The sequence below is a fragment of the Chamaea fasciata genome, unplaced genomic scaffold (genome assembly GCF_029207755.1).
Source record: "Chamaea fasciata isolate MVZ Bird 193981 ecotype frontalis unplaced genomic scaffold, bChaFas1.0.hap1 SCAF_2, whole genome shotgun sequence".
NCBI lineage: Eukaryota > Metazoa > Chordata > Aves > Passeriformes > Sylviidae > Chamaea > Chamaea fasciata.
This window is the reverse complement of record NW_027094087.1, coordinates 28763157-28776838: the sequence shown is the minus strand read 5'-3', so window position 1 is coordinate 28776838 and position 13682 is coordinate 28763157. Positions and strand designations below refer to the sequence as shown.

The 13682-nt window shown below is 42.9% G+C and overlaps 1 protein-coding gene across 2 annotated transcripts in view; it reads right to left on the bottom strand.

Moving 5' to 3' along the window:
- The window catches only part of TBX15 (T-box transcription factor 15), a 90633-nt gene that overhangs the window by 11873 nt on the left and 65078 nt on the right, over positions 1 to 13682 (bottom strand). For both annotated transcript variants that reach the window (XM_066175523.1, XM_066175524.1), the window contains exons 6-7: positions 10844 to 10908; positions 3864 to 3961 (exon numbers count right to left, since the gene is read on the bottom strand). In XM_066175523.1, the coding sequence (XP_066031620.1) occupies positions 3864 to 3961; positions 10844 to 10908 (163 nt within the window). The remainder of the gene's footprint in view (positions 1 to 3863; positions 3962 to 10843; positions 10909 to 13682) is intronic.

Here is a 13682-nt window from a genome sequence, read left to right as displayed (position 1 = left end):
AGACCTGCAGGGACTTGCTGATGTGCTGTCCTTCAGAGGCAACACATGCAACTTAAGTTCATGGACCATGGGATTCAGCTGCACCAGGCGTCTGCGCCTGGGTGCGACATCAAACTCTCCAGTTTGTGTGGCAGCTGAAATCTATCATTGTGCAGATTAGAAAGTTATTCAATCCCCGCCTGAAACAGCTGCGTCCAGCACACCAAGTATCGATTTTGGTGTGTCAGTGTAGTCCTTGCTCCGCATAAAGCTTGGGCCAAACAAATGAGCAAAGCACTGGGATGTAGGTCGAATGGCAGAAAGGATAATGTGGAAAAAATTGTAATGTCTTTAGATAATTGTATCACATGGATGCATCTGGAATACTCTGTGCAGACTTGTGTTTAAAGAAGTGATTAAGAACCTGGAAAAGTTCCCACTAAAAGAGAAATTAAACGATTGGTGCTATTCACTTTGAGAGGCACAGAACGGGGAGATAAAAACCTGCAAAGCAAATAAATGTATGAAGAAGGTGGATCAGGAAATATGTCCTTAGCTCTTAACACCCCACAAAAAGGGATAAACATTTAGTTAGAACATAAAAATTTAAGTCTTTTGAATGCAGCATGTTTGCGAACTTGCAGGTTACCAAGCAATCTCTATAGCCCCTGCTACCCTTTGTTCCCATCACTATTGACCACTCTGCAGTATTTTTTGGGGATTTGTACCTCTTAGGAACTGCACTAATTCATTTAGCTCTGGATAAATTAGAGCTGGAACCAGATTCTGCAGAGTAATACTGGGATTGTCCTTACTGGAGGGCATATTTGTAGTTATCAGCTTTGAGATCAGTCAGCTCCTTATTTCAGAATACACACTAACTTTTCCAAACTAGCACCTGTGGCAGTAAATTGCACACTCTCCAAAAAAAAAATCATCACATCTATACAGTTATTTTTATCAGTCAAATCTCTAAGCCGGCCAAATAATTCGGTTGGATTTGTTAGACAAAAGCAGCTTGGAAAAGTCAGGTAGCACTTTTGTTTCATGAAAAAATTACTAAGTGACAAAAGAAAAGCTAAAAATCTGTAGAAATCCACAGCACAGAAAAATTTAGCTTGAAAGCAAGGAACACACCATATTTATGCTGCTGATGCCCCAAGCTTTTGCCCCAGAAAATGTAATTTTTCCTATTACAGTAGGATGGATCTATCTCCAGAAAATCAAAACTGAATTCCACAGTTCCTATAGGGAAACTGTTACAGCACATCCTTGAACTTCATATATTTATGAAACCTATTATATTTTTTCCTATCACCACAGACATATTTTAGTACTATTATTTATTCTCTCTCTTCTCACAGGCTGGGCAACCATGGCTTGCTCTTCATCAGTCCTAGGCATGTAGACACTCTCGCTGCCCTCATCTTGTCTCTCTGCAGTAAGAACTCACTCCTCTTTAGCTGCAGTGGACACATTTACTCCCAAAGGTTTCCTGTAGCCCCCATGCAATTTCCCAATAAACATTTCAGGGGATAAAAGGAAAGGTTGCATTTCCTCAAATGTTTATTCAGAAATGTCACATATTCACCCAGCTTTGATGAAACCAGCAGGACCTACAATTAAAGTATCAGTTTATTTAAAAAAACCCTGAAATCTTCTAATTCATAAATATACAAAGGTGTGAGATGACACCATGCAGCTCAGAGCACTGAAGCTTCAGAAGAGGGAGAGAAGGAAATTCAGGCAAGTCACATCCCTGTAAAGTCTTGGAGGATCTGAGGTTCAATAGCTTATGCTGATGTCAGCTCTTGAACAGCAGTGTTTTACTCACCTGGCACCCAATTCACGTGCTTGAAAGCAAGGAGACAAAGAGGTGTGGGCACAATATATCCTGGTTGTCTTATTGAAGGGAGAAATCACATGTAGCTTAAAGCCACCTCAGCATTTTTTGCTCTTCCTGCCAGCAGTTCCAAGGACTCCATACCAGCATGTTTGTACTTGCCTATGGGGGCTGTCCCAGCAGCCAGAAATTAAAATAGAGTGTGTCTGTACCTTAGATTTCCACCTATTTTTGAAACCAGGGATCAGTTTGTTACAGCAATTACTGGAGAGATAAGCACTATGAGGGTTGGAATATTTCTGATTTATTATTTCACGTGGCTAAATGCAGATCTCAAAAACCCTTTTGCAATGAATTTTTAGGTTTTGAGATCAACCTATGAGGACAGCTTCAGTTAAGGCCTGCCCTAGGCTTTTTTGTCTCTGGTGCAGAGGTGGTGGTCTGCACAGGGCCTGCTGGTTACAGGGTACTGGCTTGTTTCCTGGTTTTCCAGCTGCCAAACTATATTATAACAAGCTAAAAATACATTAAATATTTTCCTTTCCTAATATTACCTTACCACGTAAGCAATAGTTGGACTTGCCACTAGGATGTTATCTGATAACTGAGGGGAGGGAGGCAGGCGAGCCCGAATAGGGGATGAGACATTGGAGAGAGGCTGCTTCAGTGACTGTGACCAGGAGGAGAGGCTGTTATGTTTCTATTTAGGTGGGTGATGAAAACATTTCTAAATCCCTGCTTTAACCCATCTCTGACCACGTGCCCCACCAGAAGTGCTCCTCAACACAAGGCCCTGAGCTTGTGCAAAACCTCTCCTGCCCCATGCTGTGCTATTCAAGAAGAGTTGGGTGGTCAGGTGAAGACCATGCATGGGGAGTCTAACAGAGCTGACTGGAGTGTGCTCTGTCCTACTCATGTGCTGTGCCATCAGAAAAATTATTTAGCAGGTGACCTGGGCCCTGGAGTGTTGCATGTGGAACTGGCATGGGGGACAGTCAGCAAGCAAGAAGAGATTCCTCTGCTAGACACCCTTCTGATTCTGCCTTGGTGATGGGCAGCCCCAACAGCCACCACTGCTTCCCTACATCTGGAGGAGAACACATCATCCCCAGGTGGATTCACGATCTGGAGAGATCTTGGAGGGGGTAAAGTCAAGCTTGAATGTGAGAATCTGCTACACAGGGCAAAAATTTGGTTTTGATAGCTTAACTTTGCTGGTGTCACATTTGAACACCATTTTGAATTGTTTCTTTTCTTGCATGTATGTTGGAATAAAAAAAAAAAAACCGCATCAGGCTGCTGCCTTAATATCTCTTTCTCCATGATCACTGTTTTTAACTAGAAATAGCTGCACTAAAGTGAATGGGAAAGACTGACCCTGCAAAAAGCAAAATACCAACATGGCCTGAAACTGGAGATGAAAGCCCTACTTAACAAATGAGATATGTAAAGGGCAGAAGCTATGAAAAGACACAGCCTGAACGCTTGGTATCCAATAATTCCTCCCAAATTCTTACTAGCAGAAAGTGTCTCCAGCAAGGCCACTGTGCTTTGAAATCAAGGTAGCATGACCCCAAAGGGAGACACATCCTTGGTGTCCTAAAGCTTCCTGAGGGCAACCCCTCCCCCTTTCGCTTGTGTTTGTATACAAATGGCAAATGTAAACTGTAAATGGAGTACAAGGTGTCCGACATGGTTGAGCATTTCCTCAGTCTTTCTGTGCTCTCTTCACATTTAACTCATGCTGTGTTTTTGGGCTGGTTTGCCCAACCCTAAAATCCTTCCTGCTCCTCCTTCTAGCTCTTAGGACTCTAGTTCTAGAGAGACCAGGGAACCCAAGTGGTTCCACCTCATAAGGCATGGCCTGTCCACTGTTTCCATCCCCCTCTCTGCTCTGTGTCCTCTCACTTCAGCCAAGAGCTCAACAATGTGTGTGACATCCCCATTCCAGTCACTGGACACACAGCAAAGGGCACTGCTGCTTTGGTGTCCTCTTCTCCTGCTCTTTCTACAGGTCTTTGCAATCTCTTTGTTAGCTCACCTTGCTGCTTCTGCATGGTGGTGAAATCCTCAAAGGTGAGAGTGCGCACAGGGGGCCTCCAGAAGGCGTAGGTCTCCATGATGGCCTCCAGCCCTGTCCTGAGCAGAGGAAAGAAAACAAGGAGTGAACAAGAATGTCCACCAGCTGGGGATACAGGCAGTGAGGAGAGAAGGCTCTGACCTTGCTTGGCAGGCTGTGAGTGGCCACTGAAAGGTCACCTTGGCATCTGTGAATTCCTCAAGTGAGTCTTCCTGCACAGGTGCTGACCACGAGAGTTAAATGAAATTTCCCCAGCCCAGGATTTCAAAAGCTCCTAGCAGTCCCTCAATGCCTTTTTCCTTTCTAGCAAGAATCTCAAGCCTTCTATCTGCTTTCCAGGGGATACATGACTGTCAGCTCCTCTGGGCATACTCAATTTATCATTGGGTGCCTCTCCATACTTTTTGGATGTAAGTTGTCATGCAAATAGAAGAGTCCTGGGATTCAGACTGTGGAATCAGAGAGATTTTATGAATTGCCTTTCCCTGCCACTTGGCAGTTCTGGACACTTCTGAAGTGCTGCAAGAAGTCATCACAAAGAGAATATTCTTGTTTTTTGACTTCAATTAGAAATGCAGAAGATGCACTTTCTAAAAGATCAGTGCTGTATCTGCTTTGGGTCCTTAACTCACCACAAAGACTTATCAAGGAGAAAAAGCCAAAAACTGAGTGAGAATTTTTCTTCTTGAAGGGCTGGGGTGTCAGATTTGTTCTTGTTGTCACCACAAACTCCCAGCTCTGCTGTAAGTCTCTTAGTACCACAGGCTCAGTAAGGACATAGGTGTATTATCAAACTCACTGGAGTTTCTTCCCAGGAAAAGTTCTCTTCGGTAGAAGCTGCACACCACTTTGTTCCCCATTCTTCACCTTCCCCGGCCTGTTTTCCCACAGTAGGTTACAGCCCTTGCACTGACTGAATACCAGAAGAGATTCTTCATCAAATGCGAGAACATATCCCCTTTCAATGCAAAAGGCTCAACATCCCCAGAGCCTCTCATCAGATGTTGAGCTGACACTGGAGCTGCCTTTTGCTTCTGAAAATGTCTTTCTGCACGTGCCTCCACTCACTCAGTTAACTTTCCAAAGTCTCCCCGGAAGCTTGGATGCTTTAAATACATTGGAGTTGGCAAACCAAACTCTGTATTTTAAGAGGAGGTTCAGAAGAGAGGTTGTTGCATGGTGTTTATTAGCTGCTAAGCTGTTAGAAGTAGAAACAGAAGACATCTCTGCATAGCAGTCTCACACTAGCGCTGAGCACATTACAACAAAACTATTTGGTTTATACAGTGGCCTCTGCCAGCACATGGAGCTCAGAGGCAACAAGGCAGGGCAGAATTTGAACCTGTCAGCTAAGCTGGGCTCTGTGTGCAAAAGCTGCCCTTTGACTACCAGTACCACTCCCAGAATTTCCTCTGCTCCCTTTGTGTGAAAGTCACACATGTTCAGAATCCATCTGCTTCTCAACACACACAGCCAGGAAAAGAACGTTACCTTTTTTGCAGCCTCATGAAATGATCCCCAGCCCAAACACTGAGGGAAGACTTTCTGGTACTGTATATCCAGGAGGCATAAAATGCCCTGAGCAAGCTGCAATGCAACCAGACTTGTTGTTGAAAGGACCTGCCTTGATGATTAGAACCACGTAATGCATCAGAAATGCAGACTGAAAGTTCCAGCTGTGCTACTCCAGCTGCTCTGTGTCTGCCACAAAATCGTGTGGAGAAGCAGGGAGGCCAACTTACTGAAAGCACTGGACACAGTCTGGCTCAGTCATTAGATTCCCAGGTACACAACCCCACTCTGCACCAGCACTGGGCTTCTAGCTCTGGTCCGACAACTGCCTTCCAATAAAATCCAGTCCCTAATGAGAGGTGGCTCATGGAGACACTAAAAGCAGATTAAAGCTATTACCCCTGCCTCTCCCTATAGCCTAGATCATTATCAGCTCAGCAATTGACTCATAATTCAGTTTCCAGTTCTCCATCTAACTCTTTACCCTGTTTCAATACAGTTCTCACAGGCACCATGTAATTTCCACTTCTAAAAGAAAAGGGAAAAAAGAGAATAACCAGGATATAATAAAAAGAGGAAATAAAACAGTAAATTGGGAATAATATACTGCTTTCAAGGGTTGAACTTGACTGTGTCTGTGAGCTGATAGAGGGTAAATGGGAGCACTGAGAGTGCCAGAACAACTTGTAAAGCAGCTCTATTCCTGCCCTGTATGTCAGGGAAAGGAAAGATGCCAACACCAACAGGGACCTACCTCATCCTGCTCCAGGGAAGCAAATCTACAATGACCCTCTTCCTGTGAGCACAGCTCCTGTCACCCTTCCCTTTCCACACTGTGACTACTGGCAGCAACAGTGTGGCCTTGCCCTGCAGTGCTGAGGGCAGCGTGATGTCACAGGTACCTGAAGAATGAATGTCAAAGTCCACAGCTGGCCCTTCCTGCCCCAAATGTGAGTCCTTTACTCCTCACAAGTTTGCATATGTTGAACATGTGTGTAAAACCTCCTCTCTGAGCACATGGGTGACAGAGCTCAAATTTATGCCCACTTCTCCTGTGCACAAATTGAAGCCTCTATATACTAGATCAATCTTTTTTTCCCATTAGTTTATGGGGGTTTTTTGTTGTTTGGGGGGTTTTTTTTGCGTGTGTGTGTTTTTGGGTTTTTTTTAAAATCTTTAGTGTCTACTTTTGGAGCTCTTTTTCTCCATGCAGAAAAAATGTTGTGGGTGTTTTTGAAATAGCTTCTAAGCAGAACACATCCCTACTGAATTTTCACATCCTTCCAGGCATCAGACAAGATCCATAAGACAGCAGCTTCTTGTGCTAACCTGCTAAAGATCTACCACACTACGTATGGAGTCTTGCAGAGAGAAAACATGCAGTCATGCTAAAAACAGTCCTTGGTGAGAAGGCACACCACCTTTGTGTACTGATTTCACAACCCTATCCCCACCCTTTCTTCTGTCTGCAATGTATTCCATTTTTTGAAAGAAAATGTTGAGGTGATGAGGTGGGAATCAAGAAGTTGAATCCCTGTCAACTCTAACAACTGTCTCTCCCATAGCAGTTTGACATTGGTGTGCTCTCCTAGTCAGCAGAAATACTGGAGTGCTATTCTGTGTATGTTCCACCTGCTAAAAAGGAAAAGAATCCCACCTGGCCAATGAAGAGACATTTTGGGACAATAATAAATGCTGGGGAAAAAAAAAAAAAAAAAAAAAAAAAAAAAAAAAAAAAAAAACACACACAACTTTTCAGCATTTCTGTAATGTCAGAAAATTTGGAGGGCCTTTGCTGAGGGTTGCTGATACCAAGTCTGCTGAACATTATCCATGTGGCATCTACTATCTCTTCCAAAGAACTGCACTGAAAAATTAACTTCAAACTATCTATCAGGCCATAAACCTTTCCCTCTCACACCAACTTTATGAAGGAAGTAAAAAAAAAAAGTATCAGAAGAGGTCTCACTGCCAGCATTTTTTAATAAGGTCAGTCCTTTAAAAGGTATCCAAAATTTGCTCACTCTTTTTCATTCATTCTTTTATTTTTAGTGCTATAAAATTTTAATAATAGGCAATAAATGAAACAGTTCCATTGTCTGAAAAATGAAACAAGCTATCTGCGCACCTCCGTAATCCATCCCATATGGCTGATCTTGCCATTCCCACTCCATATAGGATTCAGGACATCATTTCATTGTTTGCTGAGGAAGCCAAACTATTGGCTCCAAGTGCCCTCCTGGCTCTCTTATCCTAGACAAAGCTTAAAGAGCATTTCCAACAAAAACAACTTTTATTCACCTCAGCTGCCCACATCTGAAAGAAAAGTGCAGGTTTTCCTTCAGCCTAAGGGTTTTTTCTTCCATCATCCTGTTGAGTTTCCTGACTGTTTTCCCTTCTGGCTTCCTCCTGGATAAGAAGCTCCTGCAAGCATCCCACTGTCAGATGAACTTTACCCAGTCTCTAAAAATAACCTCTGTGGCATTAAACCTGCACCCTCACTACCCAAACATTTGGCTAGCTGAGTTCCATATGTCAAAAACTGGTTTCTCATTCGCTTGAAGTTCAGGAAAGCAACCAAGTAATAACCTGCCTCATTCATACATTATGTGGGTATCCTTTCACCACCAGGAAACTTTTCTTTCAACCTCAGGAACTTCTCTTTTTGCATTTCTACAGATATTTTATGTGCTTTTGCAAAAAGTGAGGAAGGCCCGAAAATCAGGTAGAGGGAATCTGTAATTAACAGGAGCTAAGACTTGGCCTTCAAACACAGGCTACCTCTGCAATCCAACAAGGCTGATGTTTAGATTGCTGAACACCATTACTTAACAGATTTGAGTACTTGAAGACCTGCAAAACATTGTCCAGCTGCTGACCTGTTTCCATCCTTCCCTCTGAGCGGCCTCATTGCTCCTTCTCCCAGCTCAAAGACTGAGGCAGTAAGGTCTGGAGAGAGACACTCATGAAAATAACTGAAAGAGATCCAAGAAATGATCTGGGAAAAGATTGCTCCCCCATATGGATACAGTCAGTCACATCATGATGGGGTGGCCCCAGAGCAGCAGGGTTTTAGCGGTATCTTGCAATGATGAAGGGAGACCACAGTCATAAGGAAATAAAGGGGAAGTCTGTAAGCTGATGGAAGTGAAAGTTCTAAAATGGAAGCTAGTTTTAAAAACACATTCACCTCCATAATTTCTGCAGCAAGAGACAACAGTGAAACAATAACAATAAAAAAGTGGAGGAAAAATATCCATCTCCGTTTAATGGAAGAGCCTCAACATAAAGCAGAAAGGAAATGTTCTAGGAAATAAGTGGCTTAAGCATTCCTTTTCTTCCACCACGCTCTGCTTGTTCACTGGGAGTTCTTTCCTCCAAGATTTGCTGGCAAACTCTAACTGTGGCTCTGACTCAGTATCCAATGTCACTGGAATAGGATGTCCTGGAGCTGCCTCAGAATTCTGTGTCTCTTGCTGCTGCCACACCTTTGTTTTTCTTTTAAGATCTTATACATAAAACCTCTTGAACATATACTGCTCACTTGCCTGACTCACAAATGGCCCTTCTTCAAATTACCCTATTTCTTTTGCAAAGAAGACCTCCATTTTCAGTGGGACTTTCTCCAGCCAGTCTGATGCACTGCGGTTAACTGTAGCTGTGGGAAGGACGTGGGAACCTGTAGAGTATCACAATTGTTTTTTGGCCAGTGATCCTAATGAGATTACAAATTACACAAGGGAGAGAAAAGCAATCTAGCACAGGAGAGCCCTTTCCACACACGGCTTGGACTTTAATGCTGTCCTCCCTCCTATGGGGATATCTGTGTATGTGTCCTCTGAGACAGAAGCAGCTGAGCGTTCGTGTCCTCCCCTAGCTGACAACAGTAGTGCAACTGCAGCCAGACCCCTGCTTGTGAGGCAGGCGCCTGACTGCTATATATGCTTGCAAATACCTTTGCCTGTTTTTTTCTTCCTAAAGCCTCAGGCTGCTCCCTTTGATGTGTAATACCTTAAAGATTTTAATTCCTCTTTACATCAGCAGAGAGCCTTACTGAGCCCTCCCCACAGCTGCAGCCGTGTAGCAATTTCCTGCCCTTTCTTAAATCAATGAGCTACAAAGATCAGTAATTCCCAACCTTTTCAGGAAACTGTCCAAATTCACTGAGCTAGGACCTTATTAATGCCTTCCACATTAATACAGCCCACCATGTACCTGGAACTGCATCAATCCCTCTCCCAAACCCAGCCCCCAGTGCAGCTGCATCTGTGCGCACAGGGAAGATTTCGTTCCCAGGACACACACTGCTTTCCCCACACAAGAGAGGAGAGCAGGATAAAAGTCACATATGCCTCAAGGTGAACTGATGATCACAGCAGGGATTAAATGAGGGTGGCAACATCTTTATGCATAACTTCAGTAAAATGAGAGCAGAGGAGCTGAGCTAGGAGGTCTCTAAGCCAGTTAAATGCCTTCTTTGTGATCATGGAGAGCTAGCACTAAAGGGAGTGCTGGAAAACAAAGGGCAGTTGCCCATTCATGAATACTGACCTTATCAAACCTCCTTGGGAAGGAGACAACAGTCCTGGTAAACACACACAACAGGAGCATGCAAGTAAAACTGAATTACAGTGCCCATGGGGACAGCAAATCAGGGCTATGCACACAACTTTTACTCTGGTCTGCACACTCAGAGCTTTGCTTTACAACCCTAGGCTTCTTTTAATGTAGTCAGATATGTTTAATTGTATAATTAAGGTTTAAAGCCTTTGTTACACTGATTTAAGGGATTCCTACATCATTTAAATCTGCTGCACATTCTGCTGCAGGATTCATGAATGGCAGAAAAAATTGAAACTTTTTTGCATTTTCTTTCTCTTTTTTTATAACTCTGTAATATCTTTTACTAATACAATGGGGGGATTGATTAAAGCTCCATTTCAACTACTGTACTGTTAAAATATAAACCCTTCTAAATAATATTTAAGGTGTTCTACTTAATTTTTCCATAAAAATAATGGCAAAACTAAGCAACTCAGTCAAAGTGAAACAATTGGACATTGCTGGGGAAAAACTGAATTTTTTTGAAACTAGAACATTTTTGCACTTTTATCCTGCGCACCTATGAGAAATTCATTTTTTCAACATAAAGCAAGCATTTACATTCCCAGTTTTGACATTTCCTGTGAAAATTTAAAAATGCCCTTCAGCCAACCCTACACGTAATAAAGAATAATTATTTTGCACAATGTTAGACTGTGACCTATTGGTCTGTTTTACAATCTGCAATCCCCCATTTTTTCATCTCTGTTCTTCAGTTTAATAAAAAAAAAAAAATTGCCTTTCTCAACCTTAGATACATGTCCTGTGCACTCCTCAGGGAAAGAAGGGAGGAGATCAGTGAGGAAACACAAACAAGCTTCTGTTACCTGTTTCTCCCAGAATCTCTGAAGCCTTTGGCAAAGGGGTTTCTGTCAATTTTTAATCTGGTGATCTAAAAGGAAGAAAAAGAGAATTAGTTGATAACTTCAATTTTTTTTCTTTCAACAAATGAAAATTATAGATTATTACCATTCTTGCCCAAGCCACCTGTACAATGATATTTACTTCTTATAACTTATTTCTCCAGACCTCTGTTAAATTTGCCCTCCCATTATCCACGAACAGATAATCTGCTTATCAAAAAGCGGCACCAGAGACAGAAATCATGGTAGCATCGCGAAACCCATCACAGTGCTGGGGCTGAGAAGTTTCTCCTGAAGCAGAAGTATACCAGGTGCAAAACCCCAGGAGCTGTAAATTATCAGTGGCCTTGTGGTTTGGGAAGCAGGCACAATGCTCAAGTTTGGCTCCTATCTGAGTTGTCTCAGCCTCAACACTCCAGGTATCCAGCAGCTGGATGCAACTCATGGGTCTTCAAACAATGCTGAAAAGAAAAGGCCAAGCAAAGCACGGGCCACAGCCCCCAAAGATATCAGGTGACCACCCAGTCACACGTACAAGTTGCTGTTATTCTAGTCAGCGTCTGGGTGGCCCTCAAGACTTTTCTGGTCTGGAATTTTTTTTTTCCTTTTTGGTTTTTTTTCCTGCTCTAAATAAAGGAGGTAGCAGCCAGACTAGTGCTTTGGAGGAATCTTCCTTTCTGCTTTATTTTTAAGCATGACTTCCATGTTGGTAAATGTGGTATATAACACTGGGATTTTGACCTTGCAGACTGGTATTATACTCCCTGTTGGCTATTCCACAACCTGGTGTAGCACAGGAGCTTCCCGCTGCCAGCCTCAGCTTGTACTAGAGATTCTGTCTTTGGAATGAGTGTGAGATCTCCAGATCCTACCAAATTTGAGGTGGTTTTGCTGAAACTGCTCAAAAGGGACTGGTTTAATACAGTCTGATCTGAAGGGGATTTGCAGGTGTTTTGCTTCTGTCAGAACCAAGCCCTTACTCTGGATATTAACCTCAGATCTGGAATGCAGCTCCTATTTTTGCAGAAGCTTAATTTGTGAACTTAATTTCCGCTAGCCTGACTTTGCAGCTGTCCTGGGACTTGTGTGTACAGAGACAGATATGTTCTGTGGAGGATGGAATTACAGCAGAGGGAATCCCTGTGGTGGATTTGTTAACATTTTACAATTGTTTCCAGAGACGCTTCCCCCAGTAAGGCAAAGCTCTGCAGCCACTGGAGGGCATGCAGGCAGATTCAAGGGATTTAAATTTGGTTTTAATGAAAAGGTTTTACCAGCTCACCAGAATCTTCTTACTGGTATTATAAAAATGTGATTCTGCCCCCCACATTTTTTTAAACTAATTCCCCAAACATTTGGAATTCAGAGAGACAGAAATGTCTGTGTTTCTTTACAGTGAGGTGGCTTATGGTGCCAGTCCCTGACAGGGATCCCTCCCTTAGTATCTCCCTCCCTATGTACTTATGTCTTATAAGTCTGGTCATTAAGGAAGAATGACAGGCTTATTTCCTGTCATTTCTCCTCCTTTCCCTATCCTCTTTCCTTGTCTGTTCTCCAGTTAAGATTTGTGGAGTATCTGCATTTGGGCGAGGGGGGCAAGAAATTTCCCATACTGCAATGATGGCAAACCCACCAGTGTGTAGCAATATTTTTTTTCCATTTTGGATCCTTATTCAGGTCAATTCAAGGGGACAAGACTGAGAAAAAAAAGTTGGGAGTCATGGGAGGAAAAAGCAGCAGTCATGGGAGCACTGTCTGCACGTGTGCTCTCTTACACGTTGCAAAATAAAAAATTCTATAACTTTCCAGCAAACTGTTAGAATTCAAAATTGTTAAAAATTGGTTAAATATTGCAATCTGCCTTAAGGTGATTTAATACAGGTCTGTCTTTCAGCCCATAAATGCTAAATAAAGTCTAGTTTAAGAAAAGTGTAGACCACTAACAAAGTCAATGGCCCTAAAGGAAGAATTCTGCTGCACAACATCTTTTACTTATGGTATCTAAAGTCAATACTAAGTCTCATCACTGGGAACTATGCAAGACCCAAATCAAACATAAATTATCAAAAAATCACAGAATAGTTTGGGTTGGAAGGGACCATAAAGATCATCTCGTTCAAACCTATCTGCCATAAGCAGGGACACCTTCTACTAGACCAGGTTGCTCAAAGTCCCATCCAGCCTGGCCTTGAACACTTCCAGGGATGGGGCATCCACAGTTTCTCTGGGCAACCTGTGCCAGTGCCTCACCATTGCCACAGTAAAGAATTCCTTTGTAGTATCGAGTCTAAACCTACTTTCTTCCAGTTTGAAGTCATTCTTCTTTATCCTGTCCCTACAAGCCCTTGTAAAAAGTCTCTCTGTCTTTCTTGTAGGCTCCCTTCTGGTACTGGAAGGCTGCAATTAGGTCACCCCTAAACCTTCTCTTCTGATCCTTTCTTACAGTGGGAAGCATTTTGCTTACCCAGTCCCCGTCCTGCTGTCCATCCTCCAAAGAGATATGAGAGGAGATGACTCATTCATTTGAAGACTAAGGCAAAAATGTTGTTAAGTACCCCAGTCTTTTCAGCAGTTGTTACCAGTTTTCCAGCATTGTTTATCAGGAGGAGGTACACCTTCTTCAACCTTCCTTTCCTGGTTAACTTACCTGTAGAATCCCTTCTTGTTATTCTTTGCATCCCTTACCAGGTCTCGTTCCAGCTTTGCCATGGCCTTCCTCACCCAATCCCTACACATGTTAGCTGTCTTTGTTTCCACTGCCTGTGCATTTTTCTTTCCATCTGATTTTCCCAGCAGGTCCCTA